General features: G+C 41.4%; 2 protein-coding genes across 6 annotated transcripts in view; one reads left to right on the forward strand and one right to left on the reverse strand.

The window, feature by feature from the left end:
- The first annotated feature begins 4093 nt into the window (after positions 1–4093).
- On the forward strand, positions 4094–12572 carry PRDX1 (peroxiredoxin 1). Of its 2 annotated transcripts, none has more exons than XM_083742548.1 (6): positions 4094–4256; positions 7744–7860; positions 8597–8750; positions 9399–9521; positions 10179–10309; positions 12079–12572. In XM_083742548.1, exons 2-6 carry the CDS (start codon positions 7755–7757, stop codon positions 12162–12164), a joined length of 600 nt encoding a protein of 199 aa, XP_083598674.1. In that variant the 5' UTR covers positions 4094–4256; positions 7744–7754; the 3' UTR covers positions 12165–12572. The 2 variants fall into 2 exon arrangements, with proteins under 2 accessions (XP_083598674.1, XP_083598675.1); XM_083742549.1 differs by having other exon boundaries at positions 4139–4256; positions 7750–7860.
- Positions 12573–18875: 6303 nt separating this feature from the next.
- LOC310846263 (selenoprotein Pb-like) overlaps positions 18876–21086 on the reverse strand; it is a 32082-nt gene continuing 29871 nt past the window's right edge. For all 4 annotated transcript variants that reach the window (XM_083742552.1, XM_083742551.1, XM_083742553.1 and 1 more), the window contains one exon: positions 18876–20113. In XM_083742552.1, coding sequence (XP_083598678.1) covers positions 19862–20113 — 252 coding nt within the window. In that variant the 3' untranslated portion in view covers positions 18876–19861. The remainder of the gene's footprint in view (positions 20114–21086) is intronic.

Raw genomic sequence — 21086 nt, forward strand, 5'->3', positions numbered from 1 at the left:
AGCAGACACCAGGCCTCATTTACGTAGATGGATTGGAGATCAAGAATGCAGTACCAACCATGCCTACTCAGAAGTAAACCCTACTATATTCAGCGTGGACTTGCTACCAGGTAAATGGAGTTAGGATTGCAGTCTCAATCTGCTACTTGCTTCTGAGAAACTCAGCCATTGATAATCAAGTCTATATTTGTCCCCATACCCACTGCCTTGCAGGACATCTTAGGGAGAAGATAAGGCTAAGAATTAAACTACACAAATCTGGATTGGAATCCCTAAAATGGCTGGATGGCATCCTGTACAACTCCTTCCAGCAGCTCCTGCAGTCAAGCTGGTGCCCAATGTATTGCCCTGCTTTCCTTTGGATCACATCAGCAAGGCCAAGAAGTGGCGCTTGTCATCTGGGCAGGGCCAGATTAAGAGTTTTAGAGGCCCTAAGCACTTAAAATCTTTTGGTGCCCCCATATATATGCAATTCAAAATATAAACCATAATAAATTGTAAAAAAGTTAGAAACACTGTATCTTGGTATACAGTAATTCTTATTATGAATGTAGTTCCTGTGACCCTTCATGAACTCCCACTGAAGAGATTATATGGCTCACATGAGTAGACCACTGGCATATGAAGTAATTTAAGGAGATAAATCATGTGCAGTAACACCTGCATTCCTCTCCCCCCACCCCGAACCTGTTGTAACATTAAGTAGAGTGAGGAAGCAGCCTCAGACAGATGATATTGCATGTCATTAAAGAGTAGCAAATTTTTAGCCATTTAATGTATTGTTATTGTATTTTTACTGCAAGGGAGAAGTACTACATGTGGGATTTTCTGCCTCTGGTGTCAAAATAACTTGGCCAGCCTTAGGGATTGGGTGGTGGTAGTGTTTTTTGATTTGCTTTTTGCATCAGGCAGCAAAAACTATTGTACCAGCTCCGGTTCTTTCACTTAGTTAAAAAAAATTCCAGATTGTTTTCTAGATCTCCCTAATTTATACTTTTAATGGATAGTTTCTAGACCTCTTTAGATTATGAATTTACACAGAGAGATATTATATAATTTACATTTATGAATAAATACATGAATGCATTATTTCCTTTTGTATAGGGAGTTGGTAATATGTAAGACATTCCTTACTATTTTGCACACTTGTACATGTGGCTTGGACTTTAGACATTAATTCTGCTGTTATTGATTAATCCATCATTCCTTTCCCCCCTCGGATTAGCATTTTATAGTCGTGAATTTCAGATACACTATTCAAATCATATAAAATAAAGTTAAACATAAACCAAAAAGATAAGAATCCTGTATAATATTATGCTTTTAAAAGAATTAAACACTGAGTTTCAGATCATTATTCTTGCAACACAATCCATAAAAAAATCAAAGTGGATCAGTTCAATCATCCTTCCAATATAGCACAGTGTTTCAATACTAACCTTGGTTACCCAGTAAGCCTCAATGAGTTCAAACCTACTTGGAATTGTGCATTGAACTTTTTGTGTGTCTTACATCTGAGTATACATTTATTGAATTAGTTTGTCCATCTCGTTTTTCCTCCTCCTGGATTGTATAATCACCAGTCTTGAGTGTCGTTATTCCATAATATGTACTAATTCAAACTGTTTATTTTTTACAATAATGTTATAGCAGCATGTATCTGAGAAGTAGCATAGCATTAAAACTGAAATATTGTTTCAATAAATGTTTTAAAAATGGAAACACTGACATGCATTTAAAGGCAACTGGGACTTGGGGCAGGTGTTATTTGCCTCTGAAATGATTCATTATTCCTCTCTCAGTCGACCTTTGTGATTACTGTAGTCATTTGGCCCAAATCCATACATCTCAGAGGTACAGAAACAAATCCCCATTTGGCTTCTCACATGATTACTTCTCCACAGTGTTATCTGTCTCTTGGAATCAAAGTCAAAAAGAAATATCCCAGAGGAAAGGAACAGAAAAGTTGCATAAGGAAGAAAGTTGAGCAGAGAGAAAATAAAGCAACAATAAATACCTGAGTTGAAGAGAACAGATGAATAAGTTATTTGAAGTAGCATGTATGAGCCACTGACAAGATAATGGCTCATGTGAATAAGACTAACTAATAAATAGCAGAGGTTTTAAAATAATTAACCTTAAAATAGGAAAAATAGATTATCCAGTAACATGCCACCTCCCTGGTTACAAGGAAATATGGCACTGGTATCTTGCAAACACTGTTGATAATGTTGTTTTTGGCTGAATCAACAAAATACCGAGTTTCTGTTTGCTTGCAGTTACAGCTTAAGTGACTGAAAATGTGGCTTTATTTGGTCTTGCAGGATAATGTGCACATCAATGGTTAATAATAGTATATGCCTCTGAGCGTAAAGTAACATTCTCTCACCAGTAACAGCCCAAGAGTAATATAGGATTATGAACAAATCCACATTCAGGCAACTCCCATTTTATAAAACCTGTTTGAACAGAACTATTGGGTATTCAGTGTTGTAATTCCAGCAGAAAACTGACTTAAAGCAATTTTATTGAATTTTATACTACTTACAATCAGTGCATTTTCTATTAAAAAATTAGGTGCTAATTTTAAAATTTGGCTTTGTACTGTAATTCGGAATTTATGTGATGTGATGCGATTTGATTTGATTGATCGGTTAATTAAAATTATTTTTTTTTAAAGGTGCTAGTACTACTATGGGGATGTGGGTGGCGCTGTGGGTTAAACCACAGAACCTAGGACTTGCCAATCAGAAGGTTGGCGGTTCGAATCCCCGCGACGGGGTGAGCTCCTGTTGCTTGGTCCCTGCTCCTGCCAACCTAGCAGTTCGAAAGCACATCAAAGTGCAAGTAGGAAGGTAAGTGGTGTTTCCGTGTGCTGCTCTGGTTCGCCAGAAGCGGCTTAGTCATGCTGGCCACATGACCCAGAAGCTGTACGCTGGCTCCCTTGGCCAATAAAGCGAGATGAGCGCCGCAACCCCAGAGTCATTCACGACTGGACCCACCTGTCAGGGGTCCCTTTGCCCTTACTACTCATATTGTTAACAGTGTGTTGTCTGGGATGCTTGGACACAAAATGGATAATTTTGTGTATGAATGCTGCTTGTATTCAGGATTTACGGGCCATTGTTTTTTGCTTTATGTGGAACAGCAATTTTGAGTTCATTATAGAGGAAGATGGGAGACTGTAGGTAGCTATTGTTAGTCATGTTGATTATATATCACTTACAGGTTCATTAGTACCTTGATACTTCAGCTCTAGAGCAACAAAGGCAGAGGGATGTGTTTTCACCTTCTGCTTTTGGCCTCCCAGGGCACACCTGATTGTGCATTGTGGGAACATGATACTGGACAGGCCTTTGGTATGATCCTTAAATAAATATCTTATGGCTATTCCTATGTCAGCAAGGAACCGGAGTTCAGTTGTAAATTGTATGGCAGGAACCCAACTAGTCTGAAGCAATGTACATGTCTACACTGAAAACTAAAGTTGTGAAATGAAGGATCCCAGGAATGAATAGAATCCATGAGGTTTCCACATTTTTACAACAAAGGGACGTGATAGTTTAAATGCCAACGTGTCACATCTATTTGAAAACGGAATTCCTTATGTGACCCAAGTTTTGCTCAAGCACCATCGTCGTGACCGAGCTGTGGTGTTAACTGGGCAAATCCCAAAGTCCTTCCCTTTCACACAGCAAACTGTCTATTCCACATGACTTTGCATTTTCAATTCAGATCGGTTGCACAACACGGTTTCAGTGAAACGACTGCAACCACCTTCGCCGCCGCTTTGTAGTCATGCATGGTTTGCATCACCCATAAAACCCGAGTCTAATGCAACCATTACTCTGAAGATGGAATTCACATTTCTTCCCTTCCCCACGCGATTTGTCGAAGGGGAGGGGGCACCTTTCCCCAAAAAACTATCAAGATCTGTGCAGTACAGTTGGCCCTGATTCCCACCCACCCACCAGCTACAAAAAACAACAACACCCGATTCTAAAACAAGCACCACCAAAAGTTATGCTGGCGAATAAAAAGCCGCAAAATGCAAAGTCATGCTGGCGCAGCAGCTACGCCAGAAAGCAGGAGAGCCGGGAAGGAGGCGCCAACCGACAAGTTCTTCGGCTTCGTGCTCTCGCGAGAGTTGAGAAGGTATAAAACAGAAGGGGCACTGCCTGCAGGGCTGGATCTTTTTTTGTTTCGAGCCGGGAGCGGCAAGAGGATATTTGAGGAAGCGGGTAATTTCGCATTAGGTAAAACATACCTCCCTCTCCGCGGTCCAAAATGAGAATCTGGGCCAGGGCAGGGCTGGCCTGCAGTTCGTACAGGTTTTGTTCGTTTGCTGTAATAGAATGTGCTTCCTAATAGTATTTGAGATCTGCTGTTTTGTGTGTCAAATTAATTGTAGACGGTTTCCTGATGGAGATCTGTGTGTGTAACTTAGCTGGGCTTTACTCCCCGGCGCCTGGTAGCCCAACAGGTGGAGGGAGAGCGGAGCTGAGTTCAGTTTCCTGCCTTGGTCGAGCTTCGGGTCGTTTTTCTTCGCCTCGGTTTCCTGGCGCAACAAAAGATCCCGGTTTAAAGAGGCTCGGAAGTCGGAAAGTGCAGCCTGCAGGGTGGGGAAAAGCTCTGGGTGCGATCGACGCCTGAGCTATTAAGTGAAATTGCGCTATTAAGTCAATGAACTTCAAAGGACGTCGCGGTTCTCGCTGCTGTTGGGTTGGCCGCCGGCTCCTTCCGCTGGTCGTTTCAATGGGCTGATGGTGGGATTGGTTGGGGGTGAAGCTGCATTTATCTTGGTAGGGAGAGAAGTTGGGATGCTTTGACACAAAATAGGGAATTTGGGAGTTGGAAGGCTGCTGCCTCCGCGGCTTAGGGGCCGTTGTCTTGTGTTCCACGAGAGGTGGCAGTTTTTAAATGTAATTATAGAGTAAGGTCGAGATTGTAGCCCTGGGCTCAGGTACCTGAAAAGGTGCTACTGAGCTCCATGGAATTTAGCGAATGAACATGACGCACAGTGTGCAAGAGAGTTGAAATGGGCGAAGGCTAGCTAGTTATGAACGAGTTTCCTCTTATCGGTTTCATTTCCATACTATTGCGTAATGGAAAACTAAACCGTTTAAAGTTAACTGCACTGATTTGAATAGTGTTACTATTATTTTTGGCATATTGGGGGTTAAGATGATCATCTGGAACTCTGATTTGTGCACCGTTGCCTGTTTTGGGATGTATTAAGTTTATACTTGGAATACTTCTAGTGCATTACACAGCTAATCTCAAGGCTTACTTTTAAAATAACGCAGCTGCTATTTTCTTGTGCTAACGCCAAGTTGTATGGGGAACAGTGTTAGAAACTAAGATATGAAAGCTCAGAGCTAAATGGCGCCTTAAACCTAGGTTATAGGCGCAACAACGGAATGTTTAGGCTCACTTTTTTATAACAAGAATACAAAGCTGAAAATGAATGAACTGCAGCTAAACTATTATGTTCATTTTTCACATGGTCTAGTCCTTCCCCTAATATTCTTAAGAGGGTCTCTTCTCCAGTTTTCAGAGAGTAGCTAGAAGTGGAGAGGCAGAAAAAGGTCCTCCTTTCCTTCCACTCTGAATTTTTATTCTGAAATCTTAGGTGCAGTACTGCGCCCAGAGCTCAGAAACTGCTTAACCTAATGAAATTCCCTGTCACAAAATGCACCTAGAACAATAGGAGTTTCGAACACTGATGGGGAGCTACTAAAGGCACTGAAATGTATTGTGGTTTAAAATTCCTTTTTATTTTTTTAGCCCAAGGGCTGTACACACTTTCAGATACATGTGCATGCACTCACAGAGTCAGACAACCTTCCTTATGCAGCTGATCCAGGCAGATCACCTGAAGCGGAATTATTACTCCTCATGTGGTTATCAGATTGCTCCTTTGGGAACTGTTTGCAGCCATCCTTATTAAATATGCTTAGAATGCATATTTCACATTACCTTTAATTTTATATTTTTAATAGTTTTGCATTTTATTATATACTTATTGTATACCGCCTTGATACTTTAGCAGATGGTGGTATATAAATACTTTTATAATTTTAGTCTAGAGGGTACAGTTTTCCACTCCCCAAACCAGTTCTGCATCTAATATTTTTTTCATTTTGCCCCTGCTGCCCTATGGGTGATGGTGGGAAGGGGAAAAATGCTTGTGGGAGGGTTGGATTAGGCCCTAAACTGGAGAATAGCCACTCTTGTTCTACATAATGCTGTTAAGTTTCATGTTCCTATTGTTAGTATAGATTATTCCTTGTAGTGTCTCTTGTTGGACAGTGGAACAGACTTTCTTGGGAGGTTGTGGACTCTCCTTCCTTGGAGGTTTTGAAGTGGAGGTTGGATGCCCATCTGTCATGGATGCTTTAGCTGAGATTCCTGCATTGCAGGGGGTTGGACTAGATGACCCTTGAGGGTCTCTGGCAACTCAACAGTTCTGTGAATCTATGAATAAAACAAAATTGATACATTTACACTTGACTGAGTGCTTCCCTCAGTATCTTTCCAGTTTGCTGAAAGATGGCAGGATGTACACATCTAATCTTTTTCTGCTCTGTTGAGACAATTAATGTTGGCATTTAAAGGTGATTGGTATGTACTCTTGAGTCTTATTAGATCTTTAAAACTATGCTAATGCAGTGTGATGCTTGGCTGCAATCACAGTAGAAAATTTGGTTGTGTTAAGGTTCAGATATTTAAAATTATGTGGCAACATAAACTTAGTTGAATCACATATTTTAAAATGAATTTCTGGCTGCATGCGTGATGGCATTTGGCCTTGCTCATCATTATTTATGCAAACCTTTGGCAGAGGGGCCCTATGACTCCTATTGCGACTTCATACTCTGCAGTTCAACTTTGGTGGGTGGGGCCACTTTCCTTTGCCTATGTACCGTATTTTTCGCCCTAGAGGACGCACTTTTCCCCCTCCAAAAATGAAGGGGAAATGTGTGCATCCTATGGGGCGAATACAGGCTTTCGCTGAAGCCTGGAGACCGAGAGGGGTAGGTGCGCTCCAACCCCTCTCGCTCTCCAGGCTTCAGGAAGCTCTGTGCAACCCTTGGGAGCCTGGCGTGAAGCCACACCAGGCTCCGGAGAGTTGCGCAGAGCTGCCTGCCCTCCCCGGCTCCGTGCAGCTCTGTGCAACCCTTGGGAGCCTGACGGGAAGCCGCGCCGGGCTCCCAAAGGTTGCACAGAGCTGCCTGCATTCCGAAGCCTCGGGCGCGCTGAAGAGCGCGCCCGGGTTTTGCGCAGCTCTCCGCAAGCCTGGGGAGACTGGCGCGGCTCCCTAGGCTTGCGGATAGCAGGCTGTTCGGGGGTCGGGGGAAGCTCGGGCTTCCCCTGCGCCAGCCCCGTGCCTGGGGGGGGGGGAATAATTTTTTCCCTTTATTTCCCCCCCCCCCAAAAAAAACCTAGGTGCATCCTATAGGGCGGTGCGTCCTATGGGGCGAAAAATACGGTACATAGTTTGAAATCAAAGAGTATGGGCGTAGCTTGCTTGCCTGAAATAACCTCTTGGGCTGAAGGCTCCCCCGTGCTGCAGAGTAGATACTGAAGGGTAAACGTAGAGTTTGCTTACTTGTACCCATGGAGTTTATAACTCAGCATATACTGCTTAAATTAAAGCATGTGGAACATTTAACATCTATTTTGTGTGCTACATCGATTGTGTAAAAGCCGCAGAACCTAACAAGTTCAAACTTTCTCCAGCTCCAGTCAGAATGTCAGCAGGAGATGCTCACATTGGGAAGCCAGCCCCAGACTTTCTGGCCACGGCTGTAATGCCAGATGGGCAATTCAAAGAAATCTCACTCTCTCAGTACAAAGGTAAGTGCAATAAAGCATGTTGTATTTGTATTTGTTGGCAATGGTTTACTGAGGTACTGATAAGTATGTGACACGTATAAAACCGTCTAGACTAACAACATAACCTTCTTTGGTTCTGAAATGGAAGTTTTCTTGGCATTCACAAAAATGCATTGCATAGTATTGCAAATAAGTCCTCAGAAAGTTACTAACACATCTGCATGTAGGTACCCTATTCTGTTCTAGTATGTACCCTATTCTGTTCTAGTATGTATGTTGTCCTTGCATGTGTCACTTCTGCTAGCTTGGAAGAAAATAGTCATGACTTTTATTTGCAGCACTTCTTTTGTTTATTTGGAGATCAAGGAGAGAAGAGAGCATGAGTGGGAAACCTTCAGCCTACAGTCCAAACTAGGCTCACTAGGCTGTTTTTCTTAAACCACACCCACCTGCCCCATATGTGACCTCAGGTGTGGCAGATGCCCAGGGAGTTCAATCCTCCCTAGTAGGCCAACTCACCTGTCAAATCAACTGGTGCCAGTATGACATCAGATGACTGACAAGTAAAGTGACCGTGTGTAAAGTTTGCTAGCCATGGTGGCAGAAGATAAACAACTGGCCTGCCATGCTAAAAAAGGGGCACCTCTGGGGTAGAATGCCACAAAGCTGTTAATGTTTGGAATCAGAAATTTGTGACTTTTGAATTGCTTCCAGCTTTGCTATGGTGGGAATCTTAACTTGTTACCTTCTTCTCCAGGGAAATATGTTGTGTTCTTTTTCTATCCACTTGACTTTACCTTTGTCTGCCCAACTGAGATCATTGCATTTAGTGACAGATCTGAGGAGTTTAGAAAAATCAACTGCGAAGTGATTGGTGCTTCTGTCGACTCTCATTTTTGCCATCTTGCCTGGTAAGAATATTTGGACCTCAGCCTTTTTATTCTCTGGGGGTCTCCTACGTTAAAAGTTATAAGCCTGTTAAATGGGTGAAAGAAGTAGCTACCAACAAGTGACTATTGCCAGCTATTTCTTTCCCCCCCCAACCCATCCTCATGACCTGTGCAAGAGAGAGAAAACACCATCCTGCTCACAAATCAATTTGTGCTAGAAAGGGGGTTGGTTAAGGGTTTTTTGCCCACCCTTCACAATCCTGTTCTGATCCGGTCCTGTAGCTTTTTAAGTGTAGTCATCTTAAGTCCCTGAACTCGAGCAGCTTGAGCTGTAACCTTAGACCCAATGAAGCTGCTTGCTCTGGCCATTATGGTAAGAACCATGTGGGTTTCCTTTATTGGATATTGTAAGAGCAGTGTGGAACCGGACCACTAGGAAGCTGTTCCCACACCACTCCCGTAACATGGATTGGGACATGAAATAATTCCAAACTAGTGCTTGAAACTAGACAGGAAGTTTTGGGTCACTGCCTCTTTTGCAAAGACCACTGAATCTCCTGTACTTTAGATATTCTGCTGTAGTCGAATGTGTTAAGTGTACAGAAGGACAAGTATATTATTGAAATACTAACCTGCATTATAAAATGCCTTTCTTCTTCTTGTTAACAGGATCAACACACCCAAAAAACAGGGTGGACTAGGCTGCATGCGTATTCCCTTAGTGTCTGACACAAACCGTGAAATTTCTAAAAAGTATGGAGTGTTAAAAGAAGATGAAGGCATTTCCTACAGGTAAGGTTACCACTGCAGCCTCTTAGTGACTTGTGACTTTAGTGACTTGTGGTATATAGAGCACTGCATGATAAAGGTTCTAAAAGATAAAACTTAATCAGAGGGAGAAGCCCACAGAAAATAAGTGATGCAAGTTTTGAGTCAACATGCACACTTTACTAGCCCTGTTAATAAGGCTGCCCTTCATTATGAATGTCCTTTTCACTGGGAAGAGGAAAGTGAATGTGTGAATATGTGCAATCTCCGTTTGGCATCTTCCCAGATCCGCTATCAGCACCTGGGTTGAAAAACAATTCAAATTTAAACTCTGTTCTTTAGAATAGTGCTAGTATCTTGTAACAAAAGTTTGAACATTCAAGTTAGAAGTCTCTTGAAGGGTGAAAGGTAAAGAGGCTGTACGTAGGAAGTTTTACCACATTCCTTTATGAAATGTTCTATATAGGTTTTAGTGCTTGGAACTGCAAATGAGTCTCCATATAGTTTTGCTTTTAATTTATATATAGGGTGGAAGTTGTACCAGATCATTTTGATGTTTTCAGAAGAACTAAAATGGTACAGAATTTGGTGATGAATGCTAGTTTGTAGTTTTTTATATTCTGCCACCATACATTTAAGTGTTTTGGTTTTTGTGTGCGTGTGTGTGCCTTCTCTCTTTAGGGGCCTCTTCATCATTGATGATAAGGGAATCTTGCGCCAGATCACAATCAATGATCTCCCTGTTGGTCGCTCAGTTGATGAAACACTCCGGCTAGTTCAGGCTTTTCAGTTTACAGACAAACATGGAGAAGGTAAGACTGTCAAGTTCAGGCTAGGCAAGCATGAACTGCAGTAAGTTTCTCAGTGGAAAAAGGAGGATGCACTTAACATGGTGTATCCTCTTCCCTGCAAAGGGGATATTATGTTTAAAGAAACATAAATGTGAAAATCTAGGACTATAGTTCTCTAAAACAGTATCTCATTGATAAAAATCCAGTTCCTGAGTAGCATCTTGTATGGCTAAAAAAAAGTCCAGGAATAGGTAAATAGAAATAGGCTTTTAAGAGTCTCTCTGGTTTCTAGCTATATCTACAGGACAAATAAGAGATAGCATTGACAGAGGGGCAGAACATCTTTCCACCAAGAAACTAGAGTCAGAGGTAAACAGCAACTACTGTCCCTGTAAAGACAGTATCCTATATACACAGTAACATTTTTCCACAGAAGTGAGTAGCTACCATTTATTCCCATGGGAAGAAATCTAAAATGTTGCGTTTGGGAGCTGCTGTGTTAAGAGAAAGCGTTGGCACCTCACATTATTTGCTTGTCTTCTCTGTGGGATTCTTGTTGAGGCCATTTACTACAGAACATACTGTATTTTTCCATCTATAAGAAACCCCCATGTATTTTTGCAGCAACAACCAATCGCCAGTCCAACCTCGGCACTATCCATGTATAAATGCCCCCTAATTTTTAACATTATTTTTAAGGGTAAAAACCTAGACTTATACCCGGGAAAATATGGTATATTTTGTGCCCCCTCAAGGCACAACATGCATCCTTTTTTCCTTCCCTACTGCCAACAGATAAATGTCAGTTATAACCCGTATATATTACTATTCTGCCACATTGCCACCATATTGTGATATTCCCAGGCTCCCTTGCAAAGGTTTATTTCCAGGTGGGCACTAAGGGCATCCCCCCTTTTTCACTGAATCAAGACTTTCTTTAAAATACCTGCATCAACCATCTATTTACTGATAGAAAGCAATAGGGCTCCTCCTTTATATTCTTAGTCAGTGAGATATATTCACATTAGACTCTACCCTGACCAAAACAGTTAAAACAGAAACATGTATTTACTTAAGGAACATAACATCCAGGACTGTGTACAGACTGTTCTAACTTTCATAATGTCTATCCTTTTCTACATATGCCTCTCATTGGCTCTCTAATCTCATTCCCATGTCATTCGGTCCCTCAAAGCGACTCTTTCAGCTGTTATTTTTCAATGGACACATAATACTAGTCTTTCACTCTCAACTCTGGCCAATCTTCCATCCAACCTCCCTGCTCTCAGTCATTATTTCAGTCTTCTGTTGCTGTCAGGCATTTATTTGGCTAGTATTTTAGATGCATAAACACTGAATTGCTTCGGTTTTTCCAAGAGGCAGCTGTCCTGTGCAACTCAGGCAGTGGCGTAGCGTGGGTTGTCAGTACCCGGGGCAAGGCAAGTAATTTGCGCCCCCTAACTCTGAGTGAGCCAGGTAGGGGCAGAGAGCTGCGAGTGCGAGCACGCGCCCCCCAGATGTTGCGCCTGGTGCGTCCGGCCCCCCTGCACCCCCTACGCTACGCCACTGAACTCAGGTACACAATTGCCATCAAGAAGCCCATCTGTAGGAGAGGTGGGGTGGTGACTGCTGCTAGTTCCAGAAGTTACTCAATTAGATGACGGAGCTTGTAGTGATCCAAGTCATCTTGTGTGAAGTCTAGTGATGGACATAACAACTTAGTTCTTTGTATGGTGTTTTCGGTCTGTACTACTGGAGTAACTTAAAAGTTAATACTATTATCTCCTCAGTGTGTCCTGCTGGCTGGCATCCTGGGAAAGACACCATCAAGCCTGACGTTCAGAAGAGTAGAGAGTACTTCTCTAAGCAGAACTAAATGTGCTGTGTGATTGTTTTTTTGTACAAGGCATCTATTCTGTAACCTGTATAAGTAAAAGCAGACCTGTACTTGTCATTCTCCTTATTTTTAATAGTAAAATTATTGTGAGCTAACTGGTTTATAGTTCAGATGCCATTTATTCTGGATCAATCCAATTTACATTACTGGGACAGCTTTGGAGTAAATGGATTATGAACTGAAACATTGGTCAGTACTTAATAGCTATTGTTGATGGTATATGTCCTTTTGATCAGAACCAGGAAAGGGAAATTGCTCCTTGTGCTAGTGTGGATAAAAAGGACCAGTACCATGTATACGATTGGCCCAGGGATATAGAACAGGCATGTAGAACAGTCGGTTTTTCTGATGTTTTGTACTGTCATTAAACTGTCATTAAACATTAAATGTCTCTAATTAATTGAGTGATCTCAGTATAGCAGGAACATGCAATAGCTCTTCTGAAAGGGCATTCTTTCTGTTAGAAAGCTTGTCTTTGTACTCCCTTTGGGGGGGTGTATTTCTGAGCTGGGTGTGAAAAGATAATCAAATACATATCAACGTGTAAAAAACCCTAAGCTTTATGCAACCCCTGCTACATACTTTGTTAACCATGTTGCCAAACCCTTTTAGCCATGTAACAGATGCTGCAGCCTTCGGTCTAATAACTCATGACTTACAGACTTTCACTATCCAAAACCTGAACCGCAAGCCTAAAATCATCCATTGATCTTAGTCCTTGCGTAGTCCTAATTGCCTTCCTATCAGTACTGGCTCTGATATAGTCCTTTCCCTCTCACAACATTTTGTGTACTTACGCAGTTCTGGAATTTCTCTACATTATTTATTTATTTTCTGTTTCTAAGTGTATGAACTGCCAAGTCATAGGAAAAAAATCATGGCAGTATACAGTACAATAAAACAACATAAAATACTGTACAGATCAAATTACCAACAAGGAATCAAATAAATCATCTAAAAATGACTGGAGAAAGCAACTTTTATCGGCGACAAATTATCAAAGTGGTAAGTCTTGAAACAATGTTCCAGAGCACCTGTGCTGCTATGCTAAATGTTGGTTCCCATAGAAACGTAATCTATGTCAGGAGGGCTTCAGAAGAGTGCTGTGATCTGGCCGGTTCATAAGGGATAAAGTGGTCATTTAGGTAACATGGTAGATGTTTAGAAGCATTGGGGATGTGATGGTACCGTGAGAGACCCAATAATAAAAATGCCAGCGGTTTATAGTCCTCCAGAGTCATTCTCTGAAAGGTCCTGCAGAAAGGAACAGAACCAGTGAAGTAAAGTGCCACAAATCCCCACCCAGCACTGCTGGTCCAAGTGGGTACCATGATTGTTGTCAAAAAAAGAGTGAGGTGCAGGGTCACACTCTCCTGTGATCAAGGTCATCCATCAGGACCACTAATGCGGACTAGGTCCCAAAACAACCTGAAGCCAGACTGAGGTAGCTCAGGATTACATGTTTCACACCTGCACTCAGTAAATTGGAGGATCAACATGCTTCCCAGAAATATGAAAGGAGTAATATATGATATATAAATTGATAAAATAGCATCTTAAAAGCAAACTTCCTGTAGTTGTCCAAGCATTAGAATACAAAACAGCTGCTAAAAGTGCTTGATCTTGAGAACCCATTCAGGTTGAACATCCTGCAATTTAGGGGATATCCTGAGGAAGCGGGAAACTACTTGCTGCACTAACTGATAGAACCCACAATGTGGCACTGCCACCTAACATTAGGAAATACCCCCACAAGGCACTATATTAAAAGGACTTGATTTCCTAAGATTGCAGAGCATCAATTGAGATGGTGATATTCAAATACCTCCTATAGATGGGATAGCGTCAAGTGGATTAATGCAGTAAGGATTAGGAGCAGACTTCTGATTAATTCAACGTACATTCTTCTGAGGCAGTCCCTTCACTTTATCCCCCTTGCCCTGCTTCTATGGGTGGCTCTAAGAGGACTGGCTGAAATGTGCTGGCACACACCCAAGACTTCTGTAGCTGTTTTATATTTTCTGTGAGCTTTGTACCCAGGGTTGAGTGTTCTTTGGCTCTCCTTTCCTTCTGATTCTCCATGTTTGGTATCCTCACTTGCCGTCATACTAGTCTTTGCTGTGTTACACACCTGTGAAGGTAATAATAGGCATCTGGTGTATCACACAGACAAACAGAATTAACTGCTAGAAAAATTAGAGGGGAGCTAACAAAGGCAGTTGCTATTTCTTCTTGTGTACAAGGAGTAAGATTAGTGAGGATTAGGAATCAGAAGAGCTTCATACTTCCGTACCAAGAACAATTGCCACATTGATCCTTGCATGCAGAGCGCACAACTTTTCAACATCATTATGATATTGGCAGATAACACTGTAGATTATGGATGTAGAAATCTAGCTTACCACACCTCCAAAGCACGTGAAGATAAGCAGGATAAGAACTGGTGCCACAAAACCTGGAGATTAATCATGATGCTTTTTTAAATTATATGTTGTAAGCTATTCTTAAAACTTTTTTTGTAGGTGTGGGATTTAAAATTGCAGAAAGTTGCCATTAAAGTTGCAGCAACCCATACCTAAAACAAAAATAAAATATTTAGATGTGCTGGAGAAGACTGTTCTTATTTTTAGGAAATGGCCTGTTGAGTTTTGAGCTCAAAGCTAGTTTTCAAATGTACTTTTATGCAAAAATAGAATCATATACATTAGAGTGAAGTAATTATTCTTACTGTATTTTATGAAGCTCTACCAATATTTTGTAGAAGCTATACAATATAAAACCTACATATTCACAAGAGGACTTCTGAGTTGTCAGTAGAAATATTGTTTAAAACGATGATTTGAAATAATTTCTTAAACTTTTCTGAGCTCCTCATTATAAAATGAATATAATTGTAAACCAGAAGCATACTGCTTTGAATGAATTATTTGATAAATGAGTTTTATATTTGGGAATTACATGTGAGGACTCTTACATATACAACAGATGCTGAAAGGTTCAAAGCACAATCCTATGCATATGTATCCAGAAGAAAATCCTAGTGATTTCAGTGTGCATGTAAGATTTTACACTGTAAAACTTAAAGAACTTAAAGAATAATCAAACATGGCCTATCTATAGGGAATGACACTTAAATAAGTTTTAGAAACTCATTAGCATGTTGGATTTTATATTGTATCACCTATGTAAATACTCCTGAATACTATATGAACATAACATTCCAATGGAAGCAATTACTCTACATGTGTAAACTTTAAATGTGCCAGACCATTTTCTATAAATGAGTTTCTACAGCACCGTTAGACATTTTAATTGAATAATGAAGCCAGTTAACAAAACCCCTTTGAATTGGCTAGATAGGCTTTTGTTTCTTTTTACTTCACTGCCCAACAGGGGAAAGTGGATTGGGCAGGGAAAGGGTACTTAAGAGGCATTAAAGCATATTTACCCCTCAGCTGCCTCCTCCGTTGCTGATTAAAGTCTAATGCTGTCCCACTTTTGAGGCTTCTAACAGAAGTACTACATCTCCTAAATGCAGCCCATAGTGTGAAATAGACATGGACACAGCCTCTCCTTCCCTCCTCATCTCTCTCTCTCTCTCTCTCTCTCTCTCTCTCTCTCACACACACACACACACACACACCCACCCACACACCATTCTGCTTTTCATTCTTTCACTGATCCCTCAGATGAACAGGGTTAAAGGGCCTCTAGAGCAAATGACAATGTTAAGTAGAAGATAAAAAAGCTGTACAGATGTTTACACAACCTCATGGTCCTTGGTGCTAGTCAAGTAAGAGACAAGCTTATGGGTGCAAATTCAGGGGGAATTGTAAACAGAGCATACATGAAGGGAGGAATGAGGACTGTTCCTCACAGACTGTAGCCTAGCAAATTTTAGCACTCCTTTCTCTGTGTGGTATACTACCCACCCTGTAGACTTGTGTAGGTTTGATTTTTAAGGCAAATAATCAGAAGGGTAAGAGGATCCGAACCCTCCTTCCACTCAGTACTTAATTTTCCATAGTTCCCTGCCAAAACGCTTCTCATCCAGTCAAAGTCACTTCCAATATCCATGGAGAAAAATTATTGGAGGAGAAGATGTTAACATCAATAATATTGTTACTAATATTGTTACTCTGGAGAGCTTTAACAAGCTCTTTAAAAATCTGTGGGAAAGAGTTTGCTGTTCTACCAGTTCTACCCTAAATGCTAAGGCTCCTTTAACTGAGTATCTATTTGATTTGATTCTGTAATCATGCAGTCAAACAAAACCCTAATGCAATTTAGTACCAAGGCAAAATACATGTAATAATAAAAATAGTTTTATTATTTGCACCCCACCCATCTGACTGGGTTGCCCCAGCCACTCTGGGCTGCTTCCAACATATATAAAAACATAATTAAACATTACAAAACTTCCCTATGCAGGGCGGCCTTCAGATGTCTTCTTTCTCCATTTGCAATGGGATTGCATCCTCCACCATGCCCGAGGGCAGCAGGGGAAGCTGTGTGTGGCACAGGCAGTTCTCTTCCAACATCTTGCCTCCACTTTTATCCCCTTAGAATCTACCACCTGAGGTGGCTGCTTCACTCTGCCCAATGGTAGGGCCAGCCTTGTCCATCAAAAAGAGACTACGCCTGCAATGCTATAGCCCCATACTTGGCAGTAAGTGCCATAGAACTCAAATGAGGCTTTATTCTGAGTAGGCATACACAGGCAAACTATAAGAGATTTTTCTGGCTGCAGCAATCAGAGAGGCCAGTTTAAAGAGGATCTTTAGCAAATATTTGGCCTGCATGTTAGATGAGATTAGCATTAAACATGATAATAATAGTCTTGCTCCAGTTTTGCTGTGAACCTGTGGACTCTGCTGCAAATGTAAGCAAACAGGGCATGACGCAAAGGAGTTTAGTTTGGATAATGGGAGCTGTGGGCTGGGGCAGAGGGCATCAGGAAAGCTGGATCAGAGCCCAAGGCCAGCATTAGGTAGGAATGTTGTTGTCCTAAGCAAAACATAATTTTGCCCATCTTTTTTTAGCACTGGTACTACTGAAGATTTTTTCTTTGGTAATTAATAATGGTAATACTGTACATAGAAATAAAAGGGAAGAGATTGTAAATACGGTACAATTGGAATGTTAAAAAAACCAAAACAAGCCAGCCATATAATTACTTTGGTTGGTACAAAACTATCAGCAAGAAAATAGTCTCTTAACAATTAAATTATGACCTAGCTGCTGTAGATTGGGCCTCTGCAGATTTCTGGGGGGCAGGGATGGTTTCAGATAGGTATGTACATAAGTAGGAAATGAACTAAAGGAACATAAAAAGGGAACGGAACAGCATGTGGGAAGGACAGCTAAATCTTTGCATGTCAGTTGGGCAAGTAATCAAATATTACACCAGATCATAGCAACTACCATACGGCTGCATGGTGGGGTGGGGATATTGTTTTTGTTTGTTACTATGTTATATATTGTGGAGAGCAAGATTGCTAAGAACATTAAACTAGTTGTTAAGCAACTAAGGCTGCAAGTTGAATCACAGTTGCGAGCATTTTATTTAGAGTCCATTGTGCTGGTTATGCCCTGGGTGAAGGCGATTACTGTACTTGTATGACATATTACCAAAAGCTATAAATTATGTTATAGCTCTAATACATGTATGTTAAGAGTAGCCAGCATGTACAGATATCACGAGAGTTTTGATATACACAAGGGGATAAATAAATCTGCAGTAAGTATGCTGTTTACACCAAAGGTGGGTTGTTAACTATAAGCACCTGACAGCCTAATGCCCTTTTATTGCTTGCAGAATTTCAAAGGCTGCCTTCTTCCACAAGAACCTCCTGAACCACTAATATTATACCAGGAGGCCCTTCTTCAGATCTCCCCACTTTCAGGGAATCTGATTGGGTCTTTCCAGCTATACTGCCCTATCTTTCCTAGAAAAGCTTGCCTGACACCAGCAGCAAGCCTAATGAATATCTGGGGCCAGCGGCGTAGCGTGGGGGGTGCAGGTGGGGCCGGGCGCACCGGGCGCAACATCTGGGGGTTAGGGGGCGCAAATCCACGGGTTAGGGGGCGCAAATTACTTGCCTTGCCCCGGGTGCTGATAACCCACGCTACGCCACTGTCTAGGGCCAGGTGAAGAACTGTTTTATTTCCCCAAAACTTTAAGGTATTGTGTTTTAAATCTCATTTTTTCTACTGCTACTGTTCTGTGCTGCTTTATTTGTATGTACTGTATTGTTATTGTTTTTTTCTTTAATCAGCTAACACATAAGGGCACACACCCTGGGCTGCCACGGAATCTTATGATGTTAAGTGTATCCTATACTAACTAGGGTTACTTTGGAATAAACAGATTATAGGTGGATACATATCAGCATTAACAATACAATAAAGACAGATTACACCCTCCCATAAATATTTGTAGCAGTAGCTTCCTAAAACTGGGATGTGGAGGACTTGTACAGTGTGCACCAATTCACTGACCTTCAACAAATAACAGGAACCTGGACTATTCTCAATAAGGACTGCTTAGTATGCCATAAATGCAGATAAACTATGGGGCATCTCTTAAATGTTGAAGGTGAATACATGTTCTACAATGCTGGGTACTGTCTGAAATAAATGACACCATTTGTACATTAAGGTATTGTGAGCAAAGACTTCAAACATATTCATTTCAGATAATTTATTTTCAACATTGTTCCCCAGAAACAGTTATACTACATTTAATCAGCAAGCAGTGCATCCCTTTCCATGAATTTTCCTGATAAATGGCATTTTCTTCCCTTGTTCAGCTCTCATAGCACTGACAAACTCAACTCTCACCTCAGACTTCTCTGTCTTTCATACCTCTATCAACATACCTGTAAACTTGGCTAATTCTGTCTCACCACTTCCATTCCTACAAACCACAAATGTTCTTTACTTCCAGCAACACAACAAATGTCATTTTACAAGCTAGTAATTTGTGTGCATGGACTTTAATGTACAAAATCTTGAGCCCCAGCCTCAAAGTCAGCCTTCCTCTGCCACAGTCAGTCACCCTCCTGCTAATACCAGTTCTGATCCCCATCCTTCCATCTCCAAGGACATGCTTTTATGTACGGTGTCAGCATGTGGTGACAGAAAGTTTACATCACATGCTTCATTGAGTGCAGAAAAGCAGGAAATGCAAAAATGGGGTCAAAATTGGCTTCTCAAGAAGCTGATTACCATAGCAGCTCTGTGTTCCTGAGGAAAACAAGATGGCTTCCTTAGGCAGTCCTCACCACAGAAATGGGATGTATCTAAAAATCCATCTGAGCCCAAGAGCAACACCACCTTAAGGCTTGGTGGAACAAAACTGGTGGATATGAGGTTAACTGGGAGACAGATTCAAAATGAGGACGGAGGTCTCATTGTGGACAAGCAGTTAAACTTTCCAATCACATATATGACACAACAAAAGTTTATGTTGTGTCCTCTGCTATCTGTTGAGAGACCTTGAACGTTTAGGGAGTGGAACATTCACTTCCCTTCCTCTGCTGAAAACTGAGCCATCATATTTCTTCCTTCTGATGCATGTAAGTTTGCCCCCTGGCTCTTCTTAAAAGCTTGCTTAGTGCTGAGTGTGCTTATGGCTAACAGTTGGGTGTTGCATACACTGAAGTTTAAATGTTTTATGGGGATTCCCTTGTTTGATGCTTCTGTGAGCGATTCTGAGAGTGGAGAACTGGCTGGTGTGTACTGCTCAAACCCAAGGCTTTATGGTTGCCGACTCCTCCATGATGTGAATAGTGATGGGCTGTGTGCTTGGTGTTAGGTGCTTCTTGGCTTGGCTCATCGTGATGGTACTTGGGTTCTTCCAGGTGCTTCTCTTTGTGTCCAGATGCCTCAGTTGTCGTCACGTTAGTACTTGTTGTCTTATTCACCTGTGAAGGTAATGAAAGATTCTAGTATATGTACATACAGATGGGCTTAGGGTGAAGACAGAAACACATTATTAAAAGTGAAGATGGATGTATATATCTGAAGTGATCTGCATTTAGCCCTTTTTGACAAAATATGTAAACTTCCAAAATAAACTGAGCTCAGAGCAACTGCTACTTTCTGTTTTCAGGAGACATTGGCTGTGGAGAATGGTGATTGCCTGGCAGTCACTTAAAAAGTGGTTTTAAAGAATGTGTAAAATAGAAGTTTAAATGAGTAAACTTGCTGGATGTTTAGGCATAGAAATGGTTTTTAAAAGCCCAAAGTTTGAGGGGCAAAAAGCTGCACAGGAGTTTAAGCCAAGTATATATCTCTCTCAAAAGAGCAGGGAGGGAAGAAGGATTGATTTATTCAGATCAGAAAAATCTGCAGCCCTCCTGGAAGGAGATCTGTTTTACTTCACTCTCGGTATGGTCGAAATGGCTTAAAAGGTATTTATAATATTTTGCTGCATTGGCTATCGGGGCAGCAAAAAACTAAAATAGGTAATACACCAGCCCCCACCCCCCCGCAATCCCACCTTGAGGAATGAATTTTCAGATCACTGATGGGGCAGGAAGTGACACCACAGGACAAGACAGCAGTTACTATTTCTTCTGTCCAATGAGCAATATGCTCCCATTCACTGGGAACAGGAAGCACTTCAACCTGACAAATTAAGGCTGTTAATTTCTTTTTTTCCAAGAACTGAGGGCAGACAATGGCTACTGGGTGAGGCTCAAGCAGTACATGATGGTAGCAGATCCAGGTCTTGCCCCACCATGTACAAAACAGGAAGGTGGGGTTGGCTTTAGAGAAAAGGGGTGCCTGGGTGAGGGGAACCAAACCTTTCCTGCACTTGATGCCACACAGCTTCTGTTCCAAAGTGTTTTTCTCCAAGTCAATCTCACTTTTAGTATCTGAACTCAACTGGGG

Source organism: Podarcis gaigeae (genome assembly GCF_964106915.1).
Source record: "Podarcis gaigeae genome assembly, chromosome: 6".
NCBI lineage: Eukaryota > Metazoa > Chordata > Lepidosauria > Squamata > Lacertidae > Podarcis > Podarcis gaigeae.